The sequence below is a fragment of the Panicum virgatum genome, chromosome 1N (assembly GCF_016808335.1).
Source record: "Panicum virgatum strain AP13 chromosome 1N, P.virgatum_v5, whole genome shotgun sequence".
Lineage (NCBI taxonomy): Eukaryota > Viridiplantae > Streptophyta > Magnoliopsida > Poales > Poaceae > Panicum > Panicum virgatum.
Genome location: NC_053145.1, coordinates 6,880,672 through 6,902,852, shown reverse-complemented (window position 1 = coordinate 6,902,852; position 22,181 = coordinate 6,880,672). Strand labels below are relative to the sequence as shown.

At 46.0% G+C, this 22,181-nt stretch overlaps 3 protein-coding genes and 1 long non-coding RNA gene across 5 annotated transcripts; 2 read left to right on the top strand and 2 right to left on the bottom strand.

The window, feature by feature from the left end:
* The first annotated feature begins 94 nt into the window (after positions 1-94).
* Positions 95-13,655, top strand: LOC120654892 (glycerophosphodiester phosphodiesterase GDPDL7-like). Its single transcript, XM_039932574.1, has 22 exons — positions 95-313; positions 402-462; positions 4,297-4,391; positions 4,472-4,505; positions 6,276-6,572; positions 6,758-6,867; positions 6,966-7,467; positions 7,639-7,683; positions 7,772-8,059; positions 8,174-8,313; positions 8,432-8,912; positions 9,106-9,275; position 9,893; positions 10,463-10,754; positions 11,869-11,941; positions 12,103-12,215; positions 12,305-12,389; positions 12,516-12,588; positions 12,771-12,826; positions 12,935-13,000; positions 13,104-13,169; positions 13,270-13,655. Exons 1-22 carry the CDS (start codon positions 239-241, stop codon positions 13,351-13,353), a joined length of 3,207 nt encoding a protein of 1,068 aa, XP_039788508.1. The 5' UTR covers positions 95-238; the 3' UTR covers positions 13,354-13,655.
* LOC120654893 lies at positions 528-3,579 on the bottom strand. The gene is made up of 2 exons (XR_005667211.1): positions 2,440-3,579; positions 528-1,323 (listed from the first exon to the last, which is right to left on the bottom strand). It is a non-coding gene; the product is annotated as an uncharacterized LOC120654893 (long non-coding RNA).
* Positions 13,656-13,876: 221 nt separating the features above from the next.
* LOC120654889 (probable glycosyltransferase At5g03795) lies at positions 13,877-17,119 on the top strand. The gene is made up of 5 exons (XM_039932571.1): positions 13,877-14,395; positions 14,903-15,189; positions 15,737-15,969; positions 16,084-16,241; positions 16,530-17,119. Exons 1-5 carry the CDS (start codon positions 13,940-13,942, stop codon positions 16,629-16,631), a joined length of 1,236 nt encoding a protein of 411 aa, XP_039788505.1. The 5' UTR covers positions 13,877-13,939; the 3' UTR covers positions 16,632-17,119.
* A 672-nt stretch (positions 17,120-17,791) lies between these two features.
* LOC120654891 (cyclase-like protein 1) lies at positions 17,792-21,417 on the bottom strand. Of its 2 annotated transcripts, none has more exons than XM_039932572.1 (6): positions 20,928-21,417; positions 19,409-19,453; positions 19,070-19,142; positions 18,847-18,944; positions 18,475-18,545; positions 17,792-18,236 (listed from the first exon to the last, which is right to left on the bottom strand). In XM_039932572.1, exons 1-6 carry the CDS (start codon positions 21,331-21,333, stop codon positions 18,111-18,113), a joined length of 819 nt encoding a protein of 272 aa, XP_039788506.1. In that variant the 5' UTR covers positions 21,334-21,417; the 3' UTR covers positions 17,792-18,110. The 2 variants fall into 2 exon arrangements, with proteins under 2 accessions (XP_039788506.1, XP_039788507.1); XM_039932573.1 differs by lacking the exon at positions 20,928-21,417 and adding an exon at positions 19,786-20,867.
* Between the last annotated feature and the right edge of the window lie 764 nt (positions 21,418-22,181).

The following is a 22,181-nucleotide window of genomic DNA, read 5'->3' as shown; positions in this document are numbered from 1 at the left end:
TGGGTTGGGAGCCACGCGGCCGTTCTCCTTCCATCTGACGGCCGCGAATCCGTGTCGCCCTTGCTCCGCCGCAGCCGCCAGCCGCAGCAAGCGCAACACGCGGCCACAAGCCCACGCCGGGATTGCCCCCACGCCCGACGCCCCCTCCTCCCCCGTGCCGCCGCGAGCGTCCTCAGCCCCTCAACACCGCCTCAGCACGGGCGCCGCCGCCGCCGCCGCCCCCGTCGCGCCCAATCCCATGGCCGCCATGTGGGCCCAGAAGACCGTCGTCATCCCCGCGCAGCGCCGCGGCTGCCACCTCATCACCCCCAAGGTCCCGCCAGCTCTCTCTCACCCTCGGCTTCTCGTCCTCGCAGCGCGTGGTCCTTGGTACTGAGATTCCCTTGCTCCGGGTGCTGCAGATTCTGAGGGAGATCGAGGGCGACCTGTCCGGGTTCAAGTGCGGGCTCGCTCATTTCTTCCGTATGTGAGACGCCCCTACTTATGCAATTTCTAGGCGTTTCCTTGTTCACCTTTTCTTGCTGGTCAGTTGCAGCGTTGATCTAGATAGTTTTCTGTAGAACCCAACAGGGTGCATGAGAGACAGGAACGATTGAACTTTTATTACACTACATTAAAAATTACTAATTTAGTGGCCTCAAATGTGCCTGCTAGAGTGATAGTTAAATCACTATGTTTATTCGGTCTATTCAGCAGAACTTTAGGGGTCTTAGGGACGCTTATGAAGTGCTGATATGTAAAAGTTGTGTGTTGTTGGCATGTAGGGGGGTAGAGCTCCATGTAGTCAGCTGGAACTACCAACTATATCATCATTCTTTTTTTTTTTTGCGGCATGACCTGTAGCAGTAGGTTGGGTGTGGTTTCTTACTCATAAGAGATAGCGATATATGCTTAGGCATAACTAATTGAATTTGTGGCATGATAGCACAGAAGTTCAGTGCTGGTTCAGTGTGTTACATGCATAAAGAAGAGATTCAACGTAGCCGTGTAATCGTGCAAGAAGTTTGGCTAATTTGTATTGCAACTCGTGGACTGCTTTTGTTGTCAGTTTGTCACTATTGACATCAATGTTCAAAGCCAACAAGCATAGCAAGTGTCAATTGTACTAGAACGTTCGGCGCGCGATGGGCGCCCTACCATTTCAATAATTATATCCAGCAATAGAATCAAATAAACATTAGAGAGTAAGAATGTGCGCTTCTTGTTTAAGCATTTGATGCTCAGGTTTGGAAATTTCTCCAAAGGGTTTGTTACAAGTAAAACAATATCAACCCATACCGACCATCCTCTGGATGCAGCAACTTCTATTGGCAATTTACCATCCTGTTAAGAAACCACAGAAGAAAATTAGAAATAAACATAGGAGAGCAGGAAGAGTAACAAAACCAGAGGCCTTCTGTTGCACAATGAGGACATAATACAGGCATTATACTCCAAAGTCCAAACCTATCACAAAGATCACAAATGAGTATATGCAACTACAGGTGCAGGGTGTGCATTATGGTAGTTGTGTACTCTATATAGCACAGTGGCAGTCTAAACTGTGCATATGTCCTCAAACTCATATTGTTCCTGGGATGTGAAATAATGAATGGTCTTTTCTAACATAAGGATGACAGGTGCATGAGCATTTAGATCAACACCTTTCATTTCTTTCTCAATTTTCTTTGCCGTTGCATGAAGGCATCATCTCAACTTCAGTATTAGAAAGATATGCAACATTCACAAATGCATTAATGGAGTTCTTTTAAAGAAATTTAGGATGAAATCCCCACATTTAAGAATAATTCTCAAGCCTTATGTCACAATACTTCCAAAAATCAATATTTGAAACCCACGACTGCAATCCTCAAAGAGTGTAATTTTGTCACATGTAAGAACCATGGCTAACTACCATAACACAACAAATGTTAGCAACCAGTCAACCACAGAGAAATTCATCAAGAGCATGTGGCAATGAAACAACAACCTGACAAAAAGTTTTTGTTCAGAGTGCTATAACATTTGAAATTTTCAAATCTAAAGGCGAAGAGAAGTAACTGCACATACCAAGCCCTATTGCTCTAGTATCATCTTGATTCAATGCATTGTTACTGCCAAAGTATGAATTTAATTCACATATTCCATCCTGCAATTTTTGATGCAACAAAACAGGGCAACTCTGAGGCAGACGACACTGATAACATAGCTATTGCCATGGCCCATGAATCACGACACCGCAAGTCCATTTTGGATCAATAAGATAAAGAAAAAAAGCAATAATTTGGGGAAATAGCAAGGGAAGATGCTGCAGAATAGTTGTCTTCAATTGACTTTCTTAGAGAGTAAAGTTACTAATTTCAAGAACCACATGCTGTAATTTTGTGACTATGCATATCCAGCATGCATAAAGTTCTATGGGCAGAAACACAAGCGTCCAAGTAGGTAAGAAATTCAGACCTCCCAGGATGCTAGAGTCTTCATGTAGGGAGGAAGTTGCTCGTACTCCTCCGACGCCCTTATCATTTCTTTGAACGAACTGCATTCATGGAGTTAACAGTGAAAAAAATCAGAATGACCAAGATTTGATCTGTCTTTAAAACATCCAAGACATTCATGCTAATCACCTTGATCATTTCTTTCATTCCGGGGAGAGTGGTAGAGTACTAAAAAATAGGATATTTTTAACATGAGACTAAAATAAACAAACAAACATTAGAGGTAAACAAATAACAGTGGAGAAGCGTGAGAGGTGATACCTATAGATATATGAATGGATTTTTTTCTATTACCTTTCAGGATTCTTGTAAAGCTTCTTTGGGCTTTCACTATAACCTGTGACTGCAAAATCCCAGAAAATTATCACTATTCAAGCCAAAAATCAGCAGCTAACATGAAATACTAATACCTTCCTACTATCTGGTTCCCAAGAGCCTGAATCTGAAGGCGCAAACTTAGAACATGGAAGGCTAAAAAGCTAGGAACATTCAGAACATAGCAGACTATACCACGGCAACACAATAGCAGGCGAAAGATTATAGAAGATAAATCGATTTATCTCTCCATGATCCATCCATTATCAAGTAATAGTAATTTTAATGAGCAAACGACAAGACACGATTAACAACAAAGAGTAACCTTTTATCCAAGATCTAGCAAACAACTGAAGACGAGAAAGCAAAGTGAGAGCAGGGCGCACCTGAAGAGCAACTTGCGGCGACGAACCCACCGCAGGCAAAATCCGTGACCTGCATGAGCGGCAGCGGGTCCGAGGGGCGGAACCCCTTGGTGCCGAGGCCAACGGAGAGCTCGCCTAGCAGTTGCGTGCCGGAGGACGGGGCCGACAGCGAGCTCGTCCAGCAGCGGCGCGCCAGAGGGTGGGTCGAGGAGCCCGACGGCCGCCATGAAGCAGTCGGACGATGCGACCATGAACGCCACGCCCTTGCCCGTGCAGGCGATGAGCAGCCGCCCGCCGCCCTCGCCGCCGACCGCGACGCGTCTGGTTACCGGTTCGAGCGCCTCGTAGCGACGCACCTCCCGCTTGTCGCAGCATCACTGCTGGTCGACGCGCTGCGGGCCTCCCCCAAGCCACTCGCGCTGCTGAACCTCACGCGCTGCTTCCACTAGCACGGCCCGCTCCACTTCCTCTGCCTCTTGCTGCGTGTCTTCCACTTCCGCGCCCTGCTGGTGCTCTCCCTCTTGCTAACCCCACCGTCGCGGACCTCTGCGCCGTCACCAACTCTCTCCCTCCTGCTAGCGATCTGGATCTTGCGGGAGCGGGCGGCGGGGGAGGGGGGCGGAGTAGGAGGAGCGGCTGCCGGGAGGTGCGACGGAAGCAGTCGGAGAGGGGAAGGGGAGTGGAGGCGGCGGTGGCGGCGGCGACGGGGAGGCAGAGAGGAGAGAGCGGCAGCGGGGAGCAGGAGAGCGAGGGAGAGAGTGGCTGGCGGCCGGGAGGAGGGAGAGGGGGTAGGGTTCGGGTGCGACGGGAGGGCGTAAATGAAAAAGTGTTTCGGGGTTTTTTTGCAAACACAGCAGCATTATTCAGATTTCGTCTTCTTTGGGTTTTTTTTGCAAACACAGCAGCATTATTAGTTTGAGGGTCTGCGTGAAAAATTTACAAATGTGGGTACTGTGCAGTCCTAGCCGAATGGATGTATCTATAATTTTCTAAAATGTAAAGGATGTTTTTGCAAAACGGCCAGAGCTCGCGGCAAGCGACACGCGTCCACTTTTTTGCGCCAGATGTGGAGAGGAGCCCAAAGGGCAGTAGGTTTTAACCATTCTGATAGTAGTAGTGAAATTGTTTTTGTTCTGCAGTGCAGCACACAAGCGCTTCCCTGACCATCAATGAGAACTATGACTCTGATGTGCAGGCTGACACTGAAACTTTTCTTAACAGAATTGTCCCAGAGGTCAGTGGCCCAATTTTTTCTCTTCTTATTTAAATGGTCAAAATTTAATTCTTGGTTCATTATGTGTTCATGGTTCTCAGGGCCACAATGCTCCTTGGAAGCACACTATGGAAGGTTAGTTAAGTTTCCAGTCTCCACTGTTTTATTTTGCCCTCTTTGTGATGAAACTGTAATAGTTATGTTCTAATTGCAGGACCAGACGACATGCCAGCACATATTAAGTCGTCGATGTTTGGTTGTGCCTTGACGTATGTATACCCTTGTTGTTTGGTCCCAACATTATGTTCTTCATCTATTGTGTAATAATTAACAGGTTGCATCTTGTGCTCTTATCAGGATCCCAATAACTGATGGACGTCTCAATATGGGCACATGGCAGGTAAGGGAAACACTTATCCTTTCACAATTGATCATCTGATGTTCAAGCTTAGTTCTGTTTTTCTAATTTGCATTGGTGGTTCGTAATTAGTGAAAAACCTTGCTCGTAGGAGCCATCTAGTTAACAAACTGCCTGTATTGAGATTCCCAAATCTTACTTGGTTTACTCAACTGTTCCAGGGTATATGGTTGTGCGAACACCGTGACCATGCCAGCCCTCGCAAAATTGTGATTACTCTCAATGGAGTCTAACTTCAAGATTGTACATGCTGACAAGAAATAGGGCAAATGCCAGCCCTCAATGGAGTCTAACTTCAAGATTGTACATGTTTAATAAGAGGGCAGTTACAACATACAAAAGAATTTTTTTTGTAAAAAAATGTGGGAAGTGGTGAGTCCCAGACGTTGCATGTTTGGAAAATATTTTACGTATGCTATTTTTAATGACTGCTTGCTTTGTTTCTTCGACAAGAAGGTCAAGAAAGTTGTTGTTACGACAACAGATAATAAGTTACAACAAAAAAAGTAGCGGTAGGTTCTGCTTGAGACGTTAAAAACTGCCGTCCTATGAAAACAGCCAGACAGATGTACGCAGACGCTTCACTCCTCTCATTTTTCCCCTTTGGGAAAAGGAGCATATGGAACAAGTTATTTTTGTGAGTTGGAGCGCTAAATTAAGCTTGTTAAAAGGTGGCCATTATTCAGGTGCCTCCTAATTTAGAAGTTTTTTCGTTGCCGGGAAACCTCCTCCTTTCTCTCCTCTCCACAATTTGATATAGGGTGCCTACAGACCTTAGCCTCGGTGGGGCCGGAGAACAGTTTCTCTCAATTTTCTCCTCGGAGTTTCATGTGAGGTATGTTTCTATCATCAAACCTTTACATTTTAATTTTACCTTGGATTTGTCTGAAATTTTACGTGCAGTGTAAGGTGTTTCCATCCTGAATGAATTAATCGTGTTCTTTGAATGTTATTAGACTTTTACTCCGATGTTTGTTTTTAATTCTTTGTTGCTGCTCACTGCTCACTTCCTTGGTTTATGCATGGCTGTTCTTTGTTTTTTCAAGTTATTGTCTGAATTTCTGAAGTGCCTGATGGCTCTCTTTTCTTTTCGAAAAAAAAGTAGCTGACAATTCTTTATTCTTTACGTCGCATTCTTGTAGAGCATGGTTCTTGTACGTGTGTTTTCCCGGAGCTTACAAAATTAGTGCTGTAATGCAGGGTGCTCCTCCTGACCAAATGGGAGCAAGCTATCCTCACATGTTTTTGATCCTCTTACTGCTTCATGGAGCCAATGCTGCTTCGAAGGCTCCAGTAGGGCCAAAATGGCAGACTCTGAGCGGTATCCTATTTCTATTTTTTTTTCTTCTGTCGTTATCCTTACACTTATCAGGATTTTCAAGCGTTCTAGCATTTGTTTTACCTGCCATTTCAAGATTCAAGCTCTCTGATGTGCAATTGCAGCGTCATGTCGCCAAGCTGCTAATGTTCGTGCTATCATCCTACAGGTCGTCCCCCTCAAGTTGTAGCTCGAGGAGGATTCTCTGGCTTGTTTCCTGACTCGAGCCAGTTTGCCTACCAGTTTGCCTTGTCGACCAGCTTGCCTGACGTTGTTCTCTTCTGCGATCTACAATTCTCAAAGGACAGCATGGGCATGTGCAAAACAGGGTTGACCCTTGACAACTCGACGACAGTCTCGGAGATCTTCCCCAAGATGGCAAAGACATATAAGGTGCACGGAGAAGATGTCCATGGCTGGTTCTCTCTAGATTTCACCGCGGACCAGCTGATTCAGAACGTCACGTGTAAGCAGAAAAGAACCCTGACAAATTTCTAACCAAACCTTCCATGCTCTATTTCTGCTCCATATGGATGGCATCTTGCCAAAAAAAAAACAGGATAGAAATAAGATGGGACTAACAATTTTGAATTATCATTTTGCTGTTGGAGATTTGCTGACTTGACATGCTGTCCTTTGATCATCTCTCAGTAATCCAGAACATCTTTTCTCGACCAAGCACATTTGATGGCTCCATGGGAATGTACACGCTTGATGATGTTGTTGAACTCCGCCCCCCACAAATATGGCTTAATGTACAGGTAAATGTTATTTCAGTCATTTCATGGGCCTTTTCTCTTCTTATTTTATATCATGTAACATATCTAACATGACTTTGTGTTCTCTTCTTATTTTACAGTACAATTCATTCTTTGTGGAGCACAAATTAAGTACTGAAGATTACATACTAGGATTACCAAAAGAATTTAGCCTCTCTTACATCTCCTCGACAGAGATTGATTTCTTGAAAAACCTGGGTGGGAAACTCAAGAAGAGCAACACAAAGCTCATCTTCCGGTTCCTCAACGAAGATGTCATCGAGTCTTCAACTAAGAAGACGTATGGGGAGCTCCTGAAAGACCTGAAGTCCGTTAAGGAATTTGCAGCCGGGATTCTTGTCCCCAAGACTTACATCTGGCCACTGAACAAGGATCAGTACCTGGAACCATCTACAAGTTTGGTCAAAGATGCGCATGCCCTGGGGCTGGAAGTCTACGCGTCTGGATTTGCCAATGATATCGTTACGAGCTACAACTACAGCTATGATCCCAGTGCAGAGTACTTGCAGTTCATAGACAACCCAGACTTCTCTGTTGACGGTGTGCTCACGGACTTCCCGCCCACCGCATCAGGAGCTATTGGTAAGAACTACTCCATGTTGGAACTGGAAGGAGTTGTCCATGGAGAAAACCTGAATGATCCATGTTGCTTTGGACATGATAGAGATCTGCACATTATGCTCTAATATCATAGCAGCTCACCATCTTTCGCTGGTTCATGAAATCTCAGTATTTTTGCTTTTTTTTTTGCAGCTTGCTTGGCTCATTCTAAGGGCAATCCTCTACCACCTCCTGGAAGTAAGCTATTGCTTCTTTTTTTTTGTAGCTTGCTTTTTGTAAGTTTATTATCATCATCCTTAGTACTTACTCCCATGTACAAATGCAGAGGACACCAGGCCGCTGATCATCACCCACAATGGGGCGAGCGGTGTCTTTGCCGGGTGCACAGATCTCGCCTACCAGCAAGCAATCAAAGATGGCGCCGACATCATAGATTGCGCCGTTCAGATGTCAAAAGACGGAGTGGTCTTCTGCATGCACACTGCCGATCTCTCCTCCCAGACGACCGCGGCCACCGCTTTCGTGTCCAAAAGCTCCACTGTTCATGAGATTCAGAACAAGTCTGGCATTTTCTCGTTCGATCTGTCATGGAGTGAGATCCAAACCTTGAAGCGTACGTGAGGCACATCTGTTTGCTTGTTCATGTTTCTTTTTTTTTAATCCCAGAATGCCATGTCCTATTTGCCCCATGCACTGACAGCTCTGTTCTCTTTTTTCTTGTGAGCAGCCGACCTGTTCTCTCCGTTTGCTCAGGCAGGCCTGAAAAGAAACCCTAAAGCCAAGAATGCCGGCAAGTTCTTGACTTTGGCCCAATTCTTAGACACGGCCAAGGCCAGCAACGTCTCCGGTATACTGATCGAAATAGAGGTAATCTATCAACATTCAGTTCGTTCGACGCAACGGTTGTTTCTTTCTTTCAGTCTGTCTATTCAGAAAAAAAAAACCCACCTGATCAAGCATTCTTGTGCCGGATGCACGAATGCAGCATGCCCCGTACCTCGCGAAGAGAGGGCTCGGCGTGGTGGACGCGGTGTCCAGCGCGCTCACCAAGGCCGGCTACGACAAGGAGACCAAGCAGCAGGTGTTCATCCAGTCCGACGACTCGGCGGTGCTCTCGGCGTTCATGAAGTTCAAAGCGTTCAAGCGGGTGCTCAGCATCGAGATCGAGATCAGCGGCGCCTCCAAGCCGTCGCTGGACGACATCAAGAAAGTCGCGGACGGGGTGAGGATCCACCGGAGCTCGGTGGCGCAGATCACTGGCTACTTCATGACGTCCTTCACCGACACCGTCGGCAGCCTGCAGGCCGCCAACCTCACCGTGTTCATCGGCGTGCTCAAGAACGAGTTCATGAACCTTGGGTTCGACTACTTCGCTGACCCGACCGTCGAGATCGTCACTTACTCCTCGGCAGTGATGGCCGATGGGCTCGTCACCGACTACCCTGCCACTGCAGCTTCATACTTCAGTGAGTATCTATCTGACAGCCTCACAGACAGCAATGAGCCAATGACCACTGAACATTCACGAGGAATTTCAGATACCATGATACCAAAGAATTTTGCCAGATCCTGAACTATAAATCTGTTTCAATACCTGTTTGCAATCTACAAATTTTCATAAATAAAAAAGCTTTAAATCTTGCCATCTATGAACTGCAGGGAGTCCATGCAGCGACATGAGCCTGAACCTGAGCTACTCGATCCTGCCAGCACAACCTGGCGCTCTGGTCCACATCGCCGCCCCTGGGGCGCTGGCACCGGCGGCAGGGCCGGCACCGGTGCTCGAGCCCAAGGACGTCGTGGACCCTCCGCTTCCCCCTGTCAAAGCTGTGATCACCGCCGACGCGCCGGCGCCGGGGGCCGCCGACAACACCACCTCGGCGGCCAGCTCCAACGCCGGGAAGAGCCTCTTGGGGGCCGGCATCGCTGCCCTCTTGTCCCTGACCCTCCTGCACTGATCCTTGTTCTTCCATGGTTGCCGGCATTGCACCACCACATTTCTTTTTTGTTCTCCGAGTTTCCCCATCCTCAAGTGTGCTGTAACATAATGTTCTTGAAATAGATATGCGATTGTCCTTAACCTGCACAGAAATACAGATCAGAAAAAATTTAACCCTGCCCGTTCATGCCTGGATGCCACAGCCTGTACATAATTTTTGTGCCTTGTAGCTTTCGTTAACCACTGTAGTTCATCACTTGACATTTGAAAAACTGGACAATCAAGGCGAGAAAAACCCAGCAATATTTCACACGTGCACCAACAACAATAGGGAGGCATGACACGATTTTTTAAAATGGAATTCCTGTTGCCCTAAAAAAATGAAATTTTGTTTTTGGCTGGGTGAAAAATTCTGCAAAATTTTGGACTGCCCTAATGATAAATTCCATTTTATTTGCCTCCAATGAGTAAATCAAATACGCATATACTCGGATGAGTAAAAGAAAGAGTAAATCAAATACATACACGGCATATTCCGCGTCCTGCTGGATAGTGGGCCAGTGCCCCATCATCCTCGGCATCCACTGGAGCGACCTCCTTGGCGGCGTTGGCGCCACACAACGTACACTGGCGTGGCGGGGCGCCGATGGACACGCCACCTCCTCCTCCTATGGCGACGGTCGCCACGCACTTCGGGCCCCTTCCGCCGCCGCCTCCTCGCCCGTGCCGCCGCGGCCGCGGCGCCTTTCCCGCAGGAGCCCGGCGCTCCGCCGCCGCCGCCCGCGGTCGCAATAGGAGGTTAGTTTTTTTTTTCTGGAGCTTCTTCTAGCAGGATCAGAGTCTGAATTATAATTGTTCCGTAGATTCATAAAATTTCTCGCAGATTGAGCAAATTATGATATTTAAGTAACAGATTTAGGGCCGGCTTACCGAACAATGTTAGCAGAAATGTTTTTTTTTCAAGGATGTGTTAGCTGCAATGTGATTGTTACATTAAAAATGCCTTTGTGTTTCTTGCAAACATGTGCAGTTTGCGCAGCTTATCCTGCGTGGTCTCTCGGACCGCAAAGGCATCAGTGTCCAGGGCAGAACCTTCTCCAGGTGGGGAAGATGCAAATGAGATCATTGATGCAGTGGAAGTAGTATCTACCACCCCAGGCGCTTCGTTCCTTGCAAAAGTGGCAGTTGCTATCGGTATTGCGGCCACGGTTGCTGTGATTTCATTCATAATGAAGCAGCCTTCAACAGGCCCATCTTTCAGTCTGCCACAAATAGTTGATGCTTCCGCGCAGTATGATGTAGCAGCGACCATTGGGTATACATTTTCTGCATTTGGGAAGAGAGTCATAATTCCGGAGTACACACCAGGGTATGTGAATTTTGCTATCTGAGCTGACTTCATTTTCTGAATTACCGTTCTGTGTTCACATGTGGTAAATGTGATGGTATTATTGCTCTTCGAATGCATAGGTACTCCAATAAAATGCTATGCATTGATACCTGATGTTCGACATATGTAGCTTGCGAGATACAAGCTGCATTTCTCCTCCATGAGCTATAATCCATAACCCTGGTCCATCAACTAGATTTTGTTAACCCTTGTAGAGCTAAATTTGCTTATTCGATTATATCTCCCCCATATTAATCTCAGACAATGCTTTAAACAACATCATATTACCCAATTTTTCCCCTCTATAAAGTTTGTGACCTACCAATTATCTGACTGTGGAATAGTTTTCAAAAACATTTGCTTTTTTCGCGTTCTTGTGTTTGTTGATTGCCAGTCAATCACTAATTAGTAAACGCAAACATGTACATCCATGGTTTAATTAATTCCCTTTTCTTACTGACTAGATTGCTTATCACGTTAACATTTAAGACATATTTGTACTAGTATATTTTCCTTATCTTGTATCATTTAAGACATATTTTTACTAGTATATTTTCCTTATATTATATCTCAATTAGAGTTCTTTTTCATGAGTCAGGGCTTGTTCTTATCTTTTGATTTAAATACATTATGGTTTACTCTCATCTTTGGAGTTTTGGTTTAACAGATAAATGTCTAGACATAATTATGACCCACAATATTGTGGGCTAGATAATTTTACTTTTCATGACAATTTATATATTTCTTTTATTTTTTTCCTGGCATCTTTTAGATACATGGCATGGATGACTGCCAAACTAAGTCAACAATATGTTCCTCTTATTTGAGAGCTTTTAATATGTCAATAGCATCTTTTACCAAATGCTAAACAACACGCACAGCCTCCTCTAGGGACAAGTTTCTCTGGAAAAAAAAGTTCAAGTCTATCCATGGTATCATTCAAACTGAGGTTTGCAGAAAGTTCATGATATATTATATTCTAAAAAGAAATGCAAATATGTGATCTATTTGGTACCCATGATTGAAGCTTGTCTGTTAGTTTTCCCCCCCATTTTCCTAATATATTGTATTGTGGATTAAAAAAATTCTTCAGGTGGGTTTACTTTTGTTTGCTTATGGCTGCTGGATTTGGACTGTTTATCAGTGAAGAAGCTTTAAATGTTTGGGTCTGTCCTTTGTACTGGTACCTTCAATATGACCATGCTCAACTAAGTTTCTAACTTCATTTTCCACAAGCTGTCAAACTTCAAACACAGTTTTATCTTTATGTATTTACCAACCATTTATTTATGTTGAGAAGCATTCCCCCCCCCCCTTCATGATGTAGGCTGGAATTTCTTTAGCACGTACACTTTCCTTGGATGGAACCTGGGAATCTCTTGTTAATTCGTTCTCGGCGAATGCACCTTATATAGTTTCCACAGTGCTATGGATTTACTTGTTCGTGCATCCTCTGTCCTCTATCTGTAGACTATTGTGCCTTTTGTTAGTGAATATTAATGTTTTTTTTAACTTGTTCATTTATGCAGGGGCGTTTGTATCAGCGATATGATCCCATTCTTTCTGGGGAAGCTTTTTAGGAAAACTAAAGCATCTGAAAACATAAGCAGCAAGGTGTGAAGTAGGGGTTTATCTCACTTTATCATACACTCATTAGTTCTCAGTACATTATAGGTGGTGTGAATTACGACATGAAGTATTCTTGCCTTAGTGACATCTAATCACAACTGGCCCTTTTAGATTGGAATTGGCAAGGAGAAAGTACTAAGCATATCACGAGCAGTACAAAAGTACGGGAACCTAATTGGCTTCGGTATTCTTCTGAACTCCCACATCGTTTTTGCCAGCATTTGTAGCTCCGAGTGAAAGAAAAAGAAAATGGGAAATTCTGTAGAGCACTGCATATGCACTCCACACACTGAATCTCTAAAGGCAAACTGGATGGTTAAGTTTGTTTAGCACTTAAATTGGTGACGCCTATGCTGTTTGTTGCAGTTGAGAGATTTTCAATCGGTGTACGGAACCCCACAGCATTTCTAGCTGGCACATTGGTCAGTCATTTTTTTTAAAAAAAAAACTCTCGACCACTTAACAGATAGTAAGAGTATATATTGCTCACAAGTGACTTGCGATTGACATGCTTTGGCCATTGTAAACAGGGTATCCCAGCAGACTGCTACTTCGCAGGAGTTTGTTGCGGTTGCCTATTTACTCTTCCTATTCAGGTAATCCGGCCTTGACATCATGGCAGTCTTGGTTATCTGTTAACAAAATACCAAGAACCTCTCGCTCTTTATTGTGACAAAACAACTGGTGCTTTTTCTGCAGCTAGCAGTTGGGTTCGTCCTCCGAGAGCGGCCTGTCGTCGCGCTAGCAAGCGTCGCAGCCGCCGTGGTAGAGTCTCCGTCTCCCGCACAGCCTCACTTCCTCTCCTCAACCTCCCTCCCTGCCGCCATTTTCTGATCAGGCCATGCTTCTTCTGCAATGAACCCAGGGCGTCTGCACAGCGTTCCCTTACGCCGCCGCGGCGTGCACGGCGCTGTTCCTCTACCTCCGCCGGCGCGAGTCCAGCAGCTGAGAGCGCGGCGATCCTCTCCGTGGCGGGTCGGCAACTGGACACCTTTGCCTTTTTTCCTTTCACCATCCTTGAACAACTTCTCTGGCTGACTGGCTGGACATTCCGTTTGTGTTTATAGGCTTGTGCATCTTTGTAATCTCTTTCTTTCTCCGATCAATTATGTTGATCAATGTAAACATCCTTCTCTTTCTTTCTGATGAAGTAGGGATTTTTGCTGAGCCCTGTTTTGAATGTAAGAATACGAATTTTGTTGATCTTTACATGAACTGAAATGAAATATCTTGAAAAAAGCTCTTTGTAAATCCTTGCATTCCAAGAACTAATAACGCTACAGGAGTATAGCAAACATTATGTGAATTGCTACAACGGAGAATGATGCATACATAACGTATATATTATTTTTTTTTAGAAAAAACACATACAGAACGTATATAGGCATGGGTATACACATTTGTAAATCTCTCCTTTTGGATGGCTAAAAGTAAAAAGACCAAACCTACTAGTTTTTCCCAAAGGCCCTCGAGTTCCGTATTCCTTTCGATCGAGGCCCCGCATCACACACCACTCCACTCCCCCACCTCCGGCGATGGCCGGCCGCGTCCCGGGCGCCGCCGCGTCCTCGCCCCTCCCCCGCGCGCTCCTCCTGCTCGCCGCGCTCGCGCTCTTCACCCTATCCTTCCTCTCCCTCCGCTCCCTCCGCCCCGCTGCGGGGCCCTCGTTCCCCACCGCCGGGGTCTCCTTCTCGCTCGGCGCCGCCGACAAGCCCCGCCCCGTCCTCCCGCTCCAACCCTCCTCGTCGGTGTACCACTCGCCCGAGGCGTTCGCGGCGGGGTACGCGGAGATGGAGCGGAGCTTCAAGGTGTACATCTACCCGGACGGCGACCCCAAGACGTTCTACCAGACGCCGCGGAAGCTCACGGGCAAGTACGCCAGCGAGGGCTACTTCTTCCAGAACATCCGCGAGAGCCGGTTCCGCACCGACGACCCCGACAAGGCGCACCTCTTCTTCGTGCCCATCTCGCCGCACAAGATGCGCGGCAAGGTCGGTCACCTCTTCCCGTTCTCTCACAATTGGATCTCTATTGCTCGTTTCATGGAGCTGTAAACCAGTAATAATGCTATTAATTGTTGGACGCGTTGTGTTAAGGTTGAACTGTTGGTCGCCCATGTCAAGGTTGGCCAATGCTAAATTTGGCCTTATAGGAGTAGGGTTATTTTGAATTTCTTAGCTGAATGTGGAGTGTGGCTAAGATCACCTTGATTGAACTAATGCTACTGCTAACGTTTGTGCAATTGGTGCTTTGTTTATGTGCATGAATGGACAATGTGATTAAGTCTCTAATCTGTATGGTTAGATCAGTTTGCACTTGTAATGGTTTCTCACTTCTCAGCGTATGTTGATCAGTGTGTGCTTATGGCTGCAGCCCTGCAGCAGCAAAAAGTTAGTAATGGGTTCTGTATTGCTGTTCTTACTATTTACATGTATATCTTTTCTGGTCTTGATTCATGGCCATGATAGTTGCTTAGATGTGTTGTTTTGACCTTGCAGGGAACTTCATATGAGAATATGACAGTGATAGTTAAGGACTATGTAGAAGGATTGATAAACAAGTATCCATACTGGAACAGAACACTAGGTGCAGACCACTTCTTTGTCACCTGCCATGATGTTGGTGTGAGAGCATTTGAAGGACTTCCATTCATGGTGAAAAACTCTATTAGAGTTGTATGTTCGCCGAGCTATAATGTTGACTTTATACCTCACAAGGATATTGCTCTTCCTCAAGTCCTACAGCCATTTGCTCTGCCTGAAGGAGGAAATGATATTGAGAACAGGTTAGTATTTGTTCAACATAGATTCCATGAAAACCTGCCGGTATGTTCCTGTTTGTTTGTTTTTTCTAGATTCTTTTGGTGTATTCATGTACGATTATAGTGCTTATATTGTCTTGACAAGTGAAAATTCTGTTTCAGATGAAAAGCTATGCAAAATGCACCCAATTGTCTCCTCATTCATGCATTAAAGTGTATATGGTTAAGTTGCTACAATCTTGTGCAAAGAAGCACTTTCATTGTAATAAAACTGGAAGTAGCACACAACCGTTTTCCAGAATTCAAGATATAAGGCTTGCTTGTAGATTCAATGTTTATTTCTCTTCTCTTCCTTAAAAATCTTTCCTCTCTTTATCATTTATTAGTGTTCCCTAGACAATAGCACCATTGCTGCTTCCTTCTATTATTTCTCAGTTTTACAAATTCCTCAATTCCCAATTTCCCATGCTCAACCAAAATATGCCTCATAAAAAGAAACTGTAAATATCTAGTTGTACTGTTACTCTATTACAAAATATATATCTTATAATTGTTTTTGCAATTGAAACAGAACAATTCTTGGATTTTGGGCTGGCCATCGCAATTCCAAAATAAGAGTTATTTTGGCACGAGTCTGGGAGAATGACACAGAGCTTGCTATCAGTAACAATCGGATTAGTAGAGCTATTGGAGAGCTAGTTTATCAGAAGCAGTTTTACCGTACGAAGTTCTGTATCTGTCCTGGTGGCTCTCAAGTTAACAGCGCTCGTATATCCGACTCAATACACTATGGTTGTGTTCCTGGTTAGTATTTCTATCAATAGACATGCAAAGGACACGTCGCTGCTATATATATTTGCTTTTCATAGGTTATTTGCCTGATATTTTGTTCTAATACATATTCTTCTGTCCTTTTAGTTATTTTGTCAGACTATTATGATTTGCCTTTCAATGATGCCCTTGACTGGAGAAAGTTTGCGGTTGTACTTAGGGAGAGAGACGTGTATCAACTAAAGAGTATTCTGAAATCTATATCGCAAGAGGAGTTTGTTTCATTACACAAATCTCTGGTCCAGGTTTGTTTATTCTGAACACTTGCTAACTCTTACTGTATTCTGTGCATTCACTGTCCTCCTGCAAAAGAGTATTTGGAATTTCAGATATTGAATTTAACTGTAATAGAAAAACGATCTATTGGATGACAAGATAGCAAACAAATTTGCTACCCTGGGATTTATTTGTGTGATGATTGATTATTTGATCTGTTAATTTTGTGATGGGTGCTCTGAGTCGATTTGAGACAACTAGATGCCTAACTGAATTCTTATTTAGTGCTGGGCTAATTGCTTAAGTTGGATTTACAGGTGCAGAAACACTTTGTGTGGCATTCACCTCCTGTTCCATATGATGCATTCCACATGGTTATGTACGAACTGTGGCTGCGGCATAATGTGATCAAGTACTGAAGCCAACTCTAGTGAGTTTTGATTGCTAACATAAACGACTGATCCATCAGAAATATACTGCCAAGTCTGACAGCCTGCTGGTGCTACCTTGAATGGGGCCATTTGTTCCTTTGCTTCTAGAATCTCCAGCTGGATGGATCATTGAATATATGGGTAGATAGTTAGCTACGCATATCGCAACGGAGAGCGTCTGCATGAAAATAGGTCATCGTTGAGCATATATCATACAACTGGACACCCAGTTAATAGATGGATGAGTTAATTCTTTCAACAATAGTTGGGTTTTCCACATATTGCAATCCTTTCCTCTAGATATTTCTGTATTTCATAGATCTGATCTGCCTGGTCGATTGCTTGTTGTTTCTCATGCAATTTTTGTGTTCAGTCTTGTAAGTAATGTACAATATTATTGACGAAAAACGAATTAATTTTATCTGACAGAACAGATTGCTATGAGCTGTGACTGAAAAACAGTTGGTTCTTTGGTCCGTTCTTGAACTAGAGAAGTTTCAATACAAACATTTTTAGTTTATAAGGAATGAACTGAGAAGGTGGACAATATTGGGGCGGCCTTTACGATATATCTCGTGGCTACTGGTTAGTGACTACGTTAGATTTGGGTCAACCTAGAGTGGTTCTCGGTGAGGGGTTAAAACATAGACAACAATATCGGGCTGACCTCTGCGGGCGCATCTGTGGCCACATGATTGCTCATGGATTAAGTTCATGATATAAAAATGCACTTTTGAAGTTTATGGGTTTGAGTAGCACAAAATACAAGTTTATGGATCTAAAAATGCACTTTGGGAGTTTATGGACCTATGTTTTTAAAGTTTATGGATCTAAGTGATATAAATTACAAGTTGATGGACCTAAAATGCATTTTTGGAGTTTTCGAATCTAAATGACACATCCTTATAGGTTGGTGGACCACTGGTGCATTTAACTCCAGTCAAAATATGCATTGATAGTGATAGATCATGTATTCATCTACTTTTGTGAAATTTGAGTTGAACTACTGTCCGTCTGTCTGTGTAAAGAGAAACCAGCACATCGGCGATGATGGCAACCGGAATCGCGCGGCACCAGCCAAGAGAGCGAGGGCCGCTTAGGCCGCCGTTTTCTAGGAGACGAGGCCGCCATGGCTGGCCGGCCGCACATAAGCTCAAACGGGAGTATGTCCGTCGTTCGGTTTCTGTTCAAAATTACATGTTGACAAAAAAAAAAGTGGAAAAATTTGAGCCAACTGTTCCTGCACCACCGACCCATGACCTACTTTCACATTATCACGATGGAAATATTGCTGCTGCTTTTTTTATTGTTTCTTTTGGAAATGTCCAGACAACTACATGTCTACATGGCCTGCAGCATTTCCGGCTCAGTATGCACCGAGATACCAAAAGTCCAAAAGCCAGGATGAAGCATCTCACGTGGCATGATACAGTTTGTCCTTCAGCAACACCAGGGAGCGATGAGCGATCACTTGATAAGGATGCATCTGACTGGCGAACCCTCGGCTCCAACCAGCCTCAGAGGTAAGCAATGGAGATTGTATACTCCCACCGGGACATCGTCTAGTTTCAGACCTTCCACTGGGATTATGTCCTGACAGAACAAAGAAAGTAAATCAACCAATGGGTCAAATGCTATGCATATTTTAGATACAAAGAAAAGGTTACTTGAAATAAAACAAGCACGAAAATTTTGGAACCAACAGACCACAGTCACTAGACTTGGCAACAGTCAATACTGAACTGCAGTATTTTGGTCAGGAAACCTTCTGTACTGGAATTCGGGAACAAACAGAATGAAACATTTTTGTCATTAAACTGCAGTATCTTACCGGTTTTTTGAAAAAGACGACATGGGCAGAGATCAAGTGATCAAATGATGCAACTGAGAGATAGTCAACCCCTGCACAATTGCTAGTATCAGTATGTCAAGTGCTAATCAGCGCACTGATCAATAAAAGGCCACAAATTAAACCGACAGGCTGTACAGTGTACACAATTTCAGGTTACTAGCACATACAGTACAGGTCAAGTATACATAACTCTAGACCAAGAAAAAGGTTATGAACAGATTGCAAACAGCAGCACAAGAGAAAATCCCAGCCTTGTATTTTGCGCAAAAAGGGGAAGAAACCAAGCCTTGTTCAACCACTCAAATATTACTTGATAGTGCAGTCACTCTATGCAGGGAAATGATTTCTTACCAACTAGCTTGATGTCAGTGTTGTCAACTAACCACTGGGCACCATCCTCTGTAAATCCAACATAACTAAGGTCACCTTCTTTCTTCCACATCAGCTTCCTATAGACCGTTTGGTTACATGGTCAATACAGTATAAATCTCTAAAAAAGGATTGTGCTTCAATATATTTAAATGGTGTAAACACATAAGCCTACTAGAAGTCTGTCCTGAACATGGAGTCATACCTGTCAGTGTTCAGTGTCCTGAATAGAACTCGGCGAACTCCTTTTGGGATCTTTAGGAATTCCATTGCTTCAGCTGCGTGGAGTGATTGGGGGTTAATATGTTACATACATGTATTCTTTTTTCAGGGAAACAAACCGCAACACAATAAAGCATAATATCTGTATGCTACATAAGCCATGATCTGCATATGGATGGCAGCATAATAGAGAATGCATGATTATTCAACACCATATTTATGAATCTTTGCTAAATGATAAGAGCAACGATTGTGAATAAGACAATTCATCAGATAATTTGCTAAGCGGAGTTAGGTCACTAAAAAAATGAAAGCATGGTACCTGTTATATTTGTATTCCTCGGAACATCAACCAGTAATGCAGGTCCTATGTTCAGTGAAGAGGAATCAGTGGGTCAGCCAAATCTCAATCATTTACAAAATGAAGCCCTCAAAAACTTTCGAGAAAAAAAGCCCTAAAAAATCATTTACAACATGAACTCTAATCAAGTATAACATGCAAAATGCTGCAATTCAAACAGATAACGTATTGTCTATTTCACATCTATAGTCTGAATCTGAAAACATCATCTACAAGAACTCAACCCCAGCTATTGTGCGTCTGAAGTTCTGAACCTGATTATTTGTGCATTTCGTGGTTGAAAAGGAAAAATAATCTAGGCTAAGACGAATGGAATTAGATGGCCCTGCTGGAGCTACCGTTGAGGACAGCGAGGTCGAGCTTGTCGGCGTCGAGGCCGGCCTCGAAGTGCTCCTGGATCATGTGCCCCGGCGTGTCGATGTGGGTGCCAGCGTGCACCACCATGCGGAGCTCCGACACGTTGCAGATGGACCCGTTGGCCATGGACATGGTCTGGAACACCACGGGGCCCAGCCCGTCCGGCCCGACCGCCGGCAGCTCCGGCCGGTACGCGTGCGTGATGTCCACGATGCGCCCGCCGTCGTACTCCTCCAGCCGCCGCGCCTCCGCCGGCGCCGGCGCGGCAGAGGCCGGGCCGCAGGTCCCGGCGGCTTCCGCGTACGCCGGGTGGGCGGCGATGCCACCTTCCTCCCCGGCGGCAAGAACGCGGGGCGCCGTCACCACGGCGAGCAGGAGCATCGCCATCAGAGGGGGAGGAAGAGACATGGCCACGAGCTCACGCTTGCAGGCAGGGAAGCAAGCAGCAAGCCAGCAACTGAGCACAGCGACACTGAGGAAGACGGAGCAAGCTGCACACTGCTGCTCTTGATCGCACTCGATGATCCATTCCAGACTCTGAGACACCGAATAGTTTATCTCTGGCCCTAAATTATTGGGATAAAGGGCTGACACTGACTAGTTTTGGACTAGAAAAATTGCGGCCCTTGTAAGATTCGGAAGCCACTGCCGCTGCCGAGAAGGGGAGGCGTCGTATGAGCATTTCGTGAGGCCAGCGCCCAGCGGTGCTCCACTCCGGGTCACTACGTGGATGACAAGGCACTATAAACAATTCTGTTTTTTTCACTCTCTATGGATCATTAGTGCAGAGGCCAGATTTTGATCATGTGAGTACTTGCATGCGATACGAGTGTCGCTTTTGACAAGTTCAAGACGGGCTGAAAGTTGTAGTCTAGGTGGCACTGGTTCTCGTTCTTGCGTGTATCCTCGAAAAAAAAATGGCACCTTTGGATAAGGCTAAACTTTGGCGGGCCCTGCTTGTCAGCGTGAGGACGAGGTGTTTGAGAAAGGTCAAAGGTCCTGCCCTGCTCGCGCAGAATCGAAAGTCTCGGATTCCCCGTCCTCACCCCCAGTCCCCACCATGTTCATCTCATCTTCATCCTGCATCCCATGCCCAAATTAAAATCCACAACCCTCTGCATACCGTTGAGGAGGTCGAGGTCGAGCGTGTCGACGTCGAGGCCGGCGGCGAAGTGGCCCTGGTTGATGTGCCCCGGCGCGTCGACGTGGGTGCCGGTGTGGCACTCCATCCGCAGCTCCGAGAGGTTGTACTCGGAGCCGTCCGCCATGGAGTGCTTGAGCCGCACCACGGGCCCCGCCACCGCCCCCTGCGCGAACGCCGGCAGGTCCGGCACGTACGCGTGCGTGATGTCGATGACGCGCCCCGGGCCGCGCTCCAGCAGCGGGCCCCCTGGCGCGGCGCCGGCGCCGGCGCCCACCGTGCAGGTGCCCTCGCCGGACGAGTAGCCCGGGTGCGCGCCGCCCGCCGCGGAGAGCGGCGGCGAGGCGGCGAGGAGGAGGAGAAGGGGAGCGAGGAGCAGCGCGGCCATGGTTGGGCAGCTTGCGTGGCGAGCGCTCGGGCCGGAGCTGACGAATCTGGAGTCCTGGACTGGGCTCCTCTCCTCCCTGGAGAGTGGAGACTGGTGGCATTTATTCTGTGGCCGCTCGACCATCCGCGGCCGGCCGCGCGCGCGATGGCGACGGCGCGCGATCCTGGCCGTCCGTCCGGCGGCCCGCCGGACGATCGGCGCCCGCCGCCGCTGTGTGTTGCAACCACCCGCGTCGTGTCGCGCGACACCACCGTGGAAACTGGAGATGGCACCGTGTACCCCGAAAAAAGAAGGAAAAAAAATGGGCGCCGTGCACCACGTTGCCGTATATGTTTATGGGTCAGGTTGGGACGTTTCTTTCGTGAAGCTAAGATCGACGGTGAGCGGGGCACACGGCACGGTGCTGCTCCGCAGTAGCATGAACATCTTATGCTCGATGGAGAAAAAAAAAACAAAAGGAACATGAACACGTCTCGTTACCACTGCTGGTCTCGATCAGGATTCAGAATGCTGGGCGAGTCCACGGAGAGCAAGCGATCAATCAGCCTGCGCAAACAACGGTCAGGTGAAGCTATCTCACCCACTGCGCGGTCAGCGGCCGGCCGGCCAATTGCCGAGTAGGGATGGTCAGGATCTTCGCGTCAGCACGTACGCTAGGGCACGGGAATATCATGCTCCGAAGTCCGAACGAAAGGGACATGCGGCAAGCTGCGCGCGCACCACTGGCCACTGGACATACACGAGACATATACCAGGGCAAGTAAACTGACGACGACGGGAATTCAGAGTTTTTAAGGAATCGGATAAAGAGTTTTTGACGTGTAGCTGGCAGTTTATGGGTGTTTTGA